At 43.5% G+C, this 9,142-nt stretch overlaps 2 protein-coding genes across 10 annotated transcripts in view; one reads left to right on the top strand and one right to left on the bottom strand.

The window, feature by feature from the left end:
* The window catches only part of BNIPL (BCL2 interacting protein like), a 479,949-nt gene that overhangs the window by 234,338 nt on the left and 236,469 nt on the right, over window positions 1-9,142 (top strand). The window lies entirely within an intron of this gene.
* ARNT (aryl hydrocarbon receptor nuclear translocator) overlaps window positions 3,349-9,142 on the bottom strand; it is a 59,847-nt gene continuing 54,053 nt past the window's right edge. For 4 of the 9 annotated variants that reach the window (XM_069090059.1, XM_069090056.1, XM_069090064.1 and 1 more), the window contains 5 exons: window positions 8,942-9,044; window positions 8,435-8,582; window positions 7,154-7,313; window positions 6,186-6,352; window positions 3,349-5,454 (listed from right to left, as the gene is read on the bottom strand). In XM_069090059.1, the coding sequence (XP_068946160.1) occupies window positions 5,365-5,454; window positions 6,186-6,352; window positions 7,154-7,313; window positions 8,435-8,582; window positions 8,942-9,044 (668 nt within the window). In that variant the 3' untranslated portion in view covers window positions 3,349-5,364. Of the gene's footprint in view, window positions 5,455-6,185; window positions 6,353-7,153; window positions 7,317-8,434; window positions 8,583-8,941; window positions 9,045-9,142 lie in introns of all 9 variants that reach the window. The other 5 variants (XM_069090058.1, XM_069090055.1, XM_069090063.1 and 2 more) reach the window with 2 other exon arrangements.

The following is a 9,142-nucleotide window of genomic DNA, read 5'->3' as shown; positions in this document are numbered from 1 at the left end:
GAAGGAAACCAAAAGGGAGAAGGGAAGGAGGAGAATGGATTTGCATATCAACAGGGAACAATAGCTGCTGAGTGTCGAGTTTCACATGACTTCACAGCACACAGAAAACACATCCTGGAAGCTGGACTATTCAGCCTCAACACAAGATCCTCTTAAGTTTTGTCTTCTCTGGCCAAGACGGGAACAGGCTGTGGGGTGCTTGTTTGGGGTAGTGTTTCCTTTGAAACACACATACCCATTATTTGGGGCACAGCTTCCTTTAAAACACACAGTTTCTTCTAGTCTGTAAAATCAGCAGTGTCTTAGAACACTGAAATTATCAGCAGATAGCCTTTGCTCCTATTTTAGAGGTCGTTCTACCTCTCCCACTCCTACATGTCTCAACTTTTTTTTTCTTCGTATCTGTTTTTCCTTTTATCATCTACTGCACGTAAATAAAACTAACCCCCCCACCCCACCTGTGCCCTTCATCACATCTTCTTCTGGACCTTCAGGAAACTTAGTGGGGAAAACCACTATTCAAAACCAGATTCTAGACCTGCCTCTACCCTTTAACTAGCAGCTTGACCTTACAGAATTTCTTTCGTGTGTGTGTGTGTGTGTGTGTGTGTGTGTAAAATAAGGTGATTGGGCAAAATGATTTATAAGGTGTATGATTCTAAGCTCTTCTATAACCTCAATCATTTCTTCTCCATTAATTACTTATATCCACTTAAAAAGGGCAGCTCCGTGGTGAAACGGATAGAGTGCCAGATAGATTTATCTTCCCAGGGACCCTGGGCAAGTCACTTTAACCTTGTTTGCCTCAGTTCCTCATCAGTGAAATGAGCTGGCAAACCAGCTCATTTGTACATTCATTGAAATTTAAAAAAAAAAAAACACTTTTTCAAGAAAACCCCACATGGAACCACAGAGTCAGACACAACTGAAATGACTCAATAAACAAATCCACCTAAAAAGGTTTATCTTTCCTATCCTAAAAAAGAATCTCCATTTTGACCCTGATGAAGACTTCAAGGCACTGTTCCCTCTCCTTCCTTTCACTGCCAAACTTCCTGAAGAGGCAGTCTACACTTACTTCTCTACCCTTGGCAGCCTGCCTTCAGTTTCCAACTTTACTAAACTGTGCTCTCAAGATCATCAGTTTCTCAATTGGCCGTTTGATAATCATCATCCCTCTTTATCTAAAGCATTTAACATAGTTAATTCATCAATGAAACACGAGCACTTCCTCCTTCCTTGGCTGCTTAATTCTGCTCCCACCTGGTTCTCCTGTCTGACCACTGTGTCTATGTATATAAATGTGTATGTGTGTGTGTATACACACACTGTATGTAGACACATAGGTGTGTGTAGATACACATACTTACACAAATAAGTACCTACCCATGTGTATATGCAGTATGGGTGGTTATATATGTGCCCCATTAGAATGTGAGTTGAAGTAGGGATTGTCCTTTGCTTTTGTTGTTTGTATTCTCAAGTTAGTGGCACTTAGTGTGTAGTAGGCACTTAAATGATTAATGACCAAATTGTAATTTTTTTTTACATGTGTGTGTTCTGTGAGTAAATGTAAGCTCTCTGAGGTAATTTTTGCCTTGTACCTCTCTTAAGCAGGGCTTGGCACATAATAGGTGCTCAATAAGTGCTTGTTGAGGGGAAGCTAGGTGGTACAATAGAGCACTGGCCCTAGAATCAGGAGGACCTGAGTTCAACTTTGGCTCCCACACTTGACACACTAGCTGTGTGACCTTGGGCAAGTCACTTAACCCAATTGCCTTGCCTTCCTCCCTCCAAAAAAATAAATGCTTGTTGATGGGCTGACATCTCTTTCTACTAGATTAATTAAAAGCTTAAAGGCAGCTAATCTTTTCTTTCCCCCAACACCTTGTACACTGCAGATCCTCCCAAGAACTCCAATCACGAAGAATAGTGTCCAAAACCTGCCCCAGACCTTGTGTGTGACCTAAAGCAAATAATTTAACCTCTCAACCCATTTTCTCATCAGTAAAATAGATACTGCCTACCTCAATCAAAGGACTATTATAAGAATCAAATGACATATATAAAAGTTCTTTGTAAACCTTAAAGCACCTCCTATGTTATGAGTTCTAGCTTATCACTCAACTTATGGACTTAAATCTGTTTGGTACAGGGCTGTCCTCCCAGGGATGCACATCAGTTACTCCTCTGGGTCTCTGAAAAGCTGAGTAACTGGCTTATGGCCATTTTGTTAGTATGTCCAGGCGCAGAAGGTGAAGCCTTGGAATCTTCTTGATTCTAAGGCCAGCTCTCAATCCATTTTGTCCAACTCTCACAAATCCAAAACTCAACAACTTTATGGAGTCAGGCTGTCAAACTTCCTACTTCTTACAAGTTATTCACCAGTACTTCTCTGACCCCAGACAAGACAGTATCCTTCCTATATGGAGGAACTTTGCTCTCAAGGAAAAGAAATGATCCATTACACAGGAGGCCAGTCAGCTATAAAATAATTGAATCAGAACTAGAATTTCCAATAATGACAACACATAAATCAACTGAGCCCATGGGTAAGGTAGAAGGGATTTCCTTTTAAGTCCTGGATGGTAGGGATGGATATTGTCTGATGATTATTATATGCCAGTCATATGAGTCCTTCCAGACCATTCCCCCACCCTCCCCAGCATGTGACAGATCACAAGAGTCTGCCTCAGCCCCAACCCTCCCCCCCCATAAACAGATGACATGGAAGAAGGAAAAAGGATGATTCCAGCAAGATAAACACATTTGGTTTCTTTCCTCCAAGACAGCTGGATTCTATTCCTAGATTGCCCTGCAGTTCAAACTCTATTCCAGTTGCTTCAGCCCCAATGCTAGATAGAGCAGACAATCCCAAAAGGAAACCAAGGACAACCCACAGTAGCCTGTCTCCCAATACTTACTTTCTTTTCATCAGAGAATAAGGATATTTTGGGACAGAGGCTAATAGAGGTATCCTTTTTCTCCAGGGTCTAGAGCTCTCTCCTTCTCCTTGGAACTCTTTGCTATATATAAAGGGACCCTCCCTTCCCTCAAAGGTGGCAAGCTCAAAAGACCAGCAAAAAAGCAGGCAAGTGATCACAGCCCTGTGGGATGTTTGGTTTTTTGTTTTTAAACATACATTATAAAAGCATCTCATTTAGGGAACAGTATATTTCTTTTTTTTGGTGTCTTCGTATGTGTATTTTTTGGTAGGGCTAACTTATGTTTTGCATCACACAGCACATTTTTTGTCTTTCTGTCTCTGTATACCTTGGCAGGAAGCATTAAGCAAGAAACCTGGGCAGGGATGGTACAGTCACAATCAAGACTAAATGACACAAGGGATTTTAAAAAGGAAAAAAAATATCTTTGCTTTAAAATCTCTGCTACATAATGACATCATTTGTGCCACCATGAGACTTGACGCAGGTGCCAAGTAACAAAGGATGGCCAACAAGAAAAATAAACACAATTAAAAACAAAACCCTGAAGGAAGAGCAGGAACAACCCCCCCCCCAGTCTTTTCCCCTCCCTCCCAACACCTTACAATAACTGTACAATATTATAGTCCTGATCACATTTAAAAATAATTGATTATCAAAAGACAGATTCAAATGGAAACTCAACTTTTTGGCTTCTTAAATTGTGATATAAATATATAATATATATGTATATATATATATGTATAATGTATGTATGCTGTGTGTGTGTGCACATAGATTTTTTACAAATAAAGTATCTCCTCCTCCCTGTCCTTTTGCTATCTGGTACCAGGGTGAAGGGAAGGGGAGAGGGGAAGCCAAGTCAATATGACATTTCCCCTGGCCTCCCCAAGGTCATCTCTATTTTCAAGACACCTATAACTACATTAAAAACATCTTGCCCTTAATAACTCAGCCTTGTAATTAAAAACTGGCCTGAGCCAATAGAAAAAAACCCACTGATTTCACTTCACTGTGACCCAAAAGCCTTAGTATTAGCCTATATCCTCAATCAGACAACTCCGCTAATTGTTAAAAGCCCTGTTTGATATGGGTTCCTACCCATCTGCCATATAGTATTATATTTATATCCACTTGACACTCCCCACCCCCAGCAAAAATTTTTAAGAGACCCAGTTTGACTCTAAAGACTAGGAAGAAAACAAAGTGTAGCATTATAGACCTATTTTCCATCTGTGTTAGTAGAAAGGAAAAATTGTCTTCTTTTTTTCTGTTTAGGTCTGGCCAGAGCATTGGGATTAAAAAAGAACTTATTTTTGAGATGAAGATAGTATCAAGGTGCATAGCCCAGTGTAGATAAGGGCCTCTTACTGGGGCTGTCAAACCAAGAAGTTGAGTTTCCATGGGGTTATTTTCTCCACAGTGCTTGTACAGTGTATAATTCTGGCAGAAAATGCATTGTAGTCCTTGTAGCCATGAGTCTAGGGTTTCTTAAAAAAGTTAGCACCTGAGCCCACTTTCCATGTCTTGAAGTTCTCTCCAAATGAGGAGCACCGCCACAGTGAGAATGACCCAGTTTTATCACTTGATGATGTTCAATAAGAAGGTGCCCACACTAAACACTTCTATGCAACTGCTCACACTGGCTGGGCATAGATGTGAACACAGCAAAGAAGTTAATACACTTTGGCTGCAATATGGAGCAGAAAATACCTGGAATTAACACTTTAGGACTTATTTTCAAACATACACACACACACACACACACACACGTGTGCAGTCAGACCAGAGTTTGCATAGTCCCCCTGCCACAGAAGAAACAGACACACACACGCAGAAAGACACACACACACTTCTCTCTCTTTCTTTCTTTCTCTCACAAGTTTCTTTCTAGAGGAATTACTCACACGCAGTTGAAACTACCTGTATCCATTCCTAAAGCCATGTGCCTACTCTTTTTTGGGCCTCAAACACAGAGATACTTTTCCCCAACCCTCCTCCCTGATCCAATTCAGAGTTTGTCCAAAAAAAGTCTCTGCATCCAAGGTGATTATCAAACACTCTGCAGCTGGATCTGGAGGTCTCTGTGTAGTATTTTCCAGCCTGGAACACACCAAGCTTCTTCTCTGCACAAAGCTCTGGTCAGGAGAAAAAGGGAAAAGATCCCCCAGTTCGTCTGGTCTCAATTTTCAAAGTTCTCAGGAGCTTTGATGTTCCATTTCATTGATTCTGACCATTCTACTGGGGGTAAGGGGAAAGGGAAGTGAATGGAGACAGGGAACAAAGGGGGCATGAGGTGGATTTTGGGGGTGAGGGAGGGGAAGGGAGAGTATCTTTATTCTGTTTACAGAAAGATTTGTTTTTTTAAAAACAAAAAGTGATTTCTCTCCCCCACCCCCTAATCCTCACCCCAACAGTTCTATTCTGAAAAAGAAGGGAAAATGGCTAAGTCAGGAAATTCTTCATTGTTATAGGTGTTACCCTGGTCTCCCAACATAGACAGCATCTCCTAAAGAGAAAAAAGAACAAAATTGGTATTAAAAACCAGTCTCTTACATCCATCGGGCAATTTCTCACTACACTCATACTAGCATCAATAGGCCCCACATAAATGATTTTTGTCCTTATAAGCTAGCTTGGCCCCCCCAATTCCCTAACCCCAATACTGTCTGTTGTAATTTTATTTTTTACCTTCTTATTCGGTTCTTAATATAAGAGGAAGAAAAAATTCTTTCCCTGCCCTACAGTATTGCTCTGTTCTTAGATATAAATCTGAAGTAGCTTTAACCCCATCCCTTTCTATAAAACATCCCTTTCTTCTGGCAATCTCTGCTTAACAGAGTCTTCTCCTTCCCTGTCTCCTGGTTCCACTCACTCTGCTCTCCCTCCTGGCATTTCTGAGCAGACTTCTGTGTAGTATTATTAGTGCCATACTTCTCTAAGCATGCTTTCATTTGCTTGTTGGGTGGTATATGTCCTCAACAGCCCAAAGACAGAGATAGGCTTCCTCTTACTAGGAGGCACACCCTTTCCCTTTTCTCCTCCCATGCTGCTTAGTAAACAGGTAGTTGGCTGACTGAGTCAAGGATGACACAGTATCCATTGGCCATCTTTCAGAATCACGATGCTCCTATATTCGATCACCTCCCCCCACCTCGGCTGAGCCCAGTTCTCTCTTGCCTAACTCTGTCTGGCCCCTTTACCCTGCTGTTTCCTCCCTGTCTCCTTGAGGTCCCTCACCTGGAAGACTTCAGGCTGGCTGGGCTGCTGTGGCGGTGGCTGAACATGCTGTTCCCCAGAACCAGATCGGTGGTGGGCCTGCTGCCCCTGCGGCCACTGTGGCCACACATTCACTCCCTCTGCTGTTCGGGCCTGAAACTGTCCCGAGGTCTGTCCGGCCTCTGTGGCTGGGGAAATGCCATCCTTTAGTAATTGGGCCAGTCCCAGCCCTCCTCCCACAAAGACAAAGGGCAACCCCCAGTAAGTCAGTCAGTGTTTTTTGAGTTGTGATCATCTTGCCTGACAAACATTTGCCCTCACATATTAGAACATACTGAAATTTCTCCATGTATTCTGTATTAATAATAGTGGGTACTTAAATAACACTTTAAGGTTTACAAAGTGTTTTACTTATATGACCTGGTTTAATCCTCTTCACAATCCTGAGGTGGGGACTCTGCCTATGATCAGCCTTGTTTTACAGATTAAGGAGCTCACTTCACTTAGCCTCAATCACACAACTTGTAAAGGGAAAAGAATAAGCATTTCTTAGCACCTACTATGTGTCAGACAGTGCTAAAGTGCTTTACAAACATGATCTCATTTGATCTCACAGCAGCCCCTGGGAGGTGAGCACTATTATGCTACCCATTTTGTAGATGAGAAAACAGGCAAACAGATTCGATGACTTGTCCAGAGTCACACAACTAGTGTCTGCAGTTGTATTTGAATTCAGGTCTTCTGCCTCCAGGCCTGGTGCTCTGGGCCCTCTGGCATACTGGCAGCTTGACTAGTAAGTCAAGACTTAAACTTAGGTCCCCACCCCCACACCACCCCAGATGCCTTCAGTGATGCCAGCTGCCTCTCAGGCTACTGTCCCTCCAAAGGCGGGATTACGGCCACCTCCACACACACAATGCCAAGTCCAGCACGCCCTCACTAGCATCTGTCCTTCCCCTCAGGAGCTCCCCTCTCCACGAAAGACTCACCAAAGCTAGAGCCCCGGCTGGCAAGGCTGGAGTAGGCAGCAGCGCCTGGAGATGCGGTGGGAGGCCCAGCAAGAGACATGGGGCTGAAGGAAGACGGTGTCTGGAAGCTACCAACAGCAAACTGAGGGGAACGGGTCTTGGATGCGGGAGGGGGGGCCACCTGCTACACAGACAGGACATAAGCAAGGCAGAATAGAAGCATCATTAATCTTCTCCCTGGGAAAACCTCTTCCTTCCCTCAAAAGCTAGCTCAGTGAAAATAAAACTGAATAAAGACGAACACTTCCCCATCCCCAAAAAGACAGTTCACAATTTTATCTCCTTCCAGGAAGTGGGAATTAATTCTCTACTTCTGCAATTTCAAATGGGCATCTGTATGGCTGGTAGAGGGCTTCTACGAACAGCTAGCTTCTCTAGCTGTGCCCTGTGTTCCACTACCTCTATTAAGAATTCCTCTAGGGTCAGAACAGAATCGTCTATTACTTGTCTACCTGCCAACAGCATCCGGCTCAGTATTCCACATAAAATTAATGAATTAACAAGCATTAAGCCAGAGGCTACACTAAGAGCTGGGGATACAGACACAAAAGGGATCCAGCCCTTGCCCAAAGGAGGGCACATCACACTGCACATGTCAGGTGTCTGTACAGATGCTAAGTGCAGGTGTGCTCTCCAGCAGGCTGCCTTGCTGAAGCCCTCCACATATATTATCTCATTGGAGTCTTGTATCAGCATGCTATTATTATCCCTGTCAGAGGAAGAAGAAGAAGAAGAAGAGGAGGAGGAAGAGGGGGAGGGAAAGGAGAACAGGGAGGTGGTGGAGGAGGAGGAAGAAAAGGGGAAGAAAAGAAGAAGGAGGAGGAGGGGAAGAGGGGAAGGGGAGGAGAAGAGGAGGAGGCTCTAGCCCATAGTCACAATGCTTTTAAGGGTCAGAGACAGAATTTAAAACCAGGTCTTCCTGACACTAAGTTCATTACTTACATTACTAACTCCTTAGCATCTCCCTCAGAAGACACATATGTGGTATTAAAAGACTAACCTATTCAAGATATTCTTTGTACAACTCTGAGTAGAGGTAGGGAGCTAAAAGACATAATGAAGAATAGGGGTAAAAGATGTGTGGTCTACTTATGGATTTTCACTATGGAATTGTCTACCTAGCCTTAGAAGCTGGAGGGGGAAAGTGTTATTCAAGAGAAGTTCAGGGAAGGTTTCCTATTTTATTAATAAAAAAAATTTATCATGTAGGATAAAAGTGGGACAAAGGCTGTACGGTAGTACCTGGGCAACAAAGCCAGGACGGGTGCTAGGATTCCAGGTAGGAGCTGTGCCCTGCGTGGGGTTGGAGTGGCGGGAGATCTGGGCCAACATCTGCCCCGCAGAAGCTGGTGGTTGGACGATGGTCCCAGGAGGAACCAGGCTGTTGTTTCTAGAAGAGAGTAAGGTAGTAGAAAGGTGGAATAGTAAGGAAACCTGGGAAATAAAGTACGTATCATCATCCTTGGGCCTCTCCTCTTGGTTTCTCTTTGTGCTACAGAAAACCTGACAGAATTTAGAAAAAAGTGCACAGGATACACAAAGGATATACAAGCACAGGGAGAGGATGGCCACAAAGATGGTGCAAGGGATGGTGCCTTGCACAGGTACAGTGTAAACACCCTTGTTTGCCTAAGTCTAGTAGTAAAGCTGGAAAAAGAGAAATCCTGTCTTTGGAAGTAGAATCTTTATCAACACCTCCCCTACACCCCATCTTAGAAAGAACTCCTGGCCCATACCAAAAGGACTCACCTGAAGTTCTCTGCTGTTCTGGAGACCGGGGCAAATGTGCTGCCCTGGGAGAACAGCGGCTGGCTAGCTGGGACAGTGCTGCTGGTGATGCCTTTACTCTGATCTAAGAAAAGTAGGAGAGACAGAGTGAGGTAACTGCTCAGGGATCTGTCCTGCCAAGTTCAACACATTGTAGACTGCCTACAGTAGTACCTAGACATG

Source organism: Petaurus breviceps, unplaced genomic scaffold (assembly GCF_028583685.1).
Source record: "Petaurus breviceps papuanus isolate PSGF00001 unplaced genomic scaffold, PetGlider_PUasm1.0 186, whole genome shotgun sequence".
Taxonomy (NCBI): Eukaryota; Metazoa; Chordata; class Mammalia; order Diprotodontia; family Petauridae; genus Petaurus; species Petaurus breviceps.
Note: the sequence above shows the minus strand (reverse complement) of the source record. Positions and strands in the feature narration are given on the sequence as shown.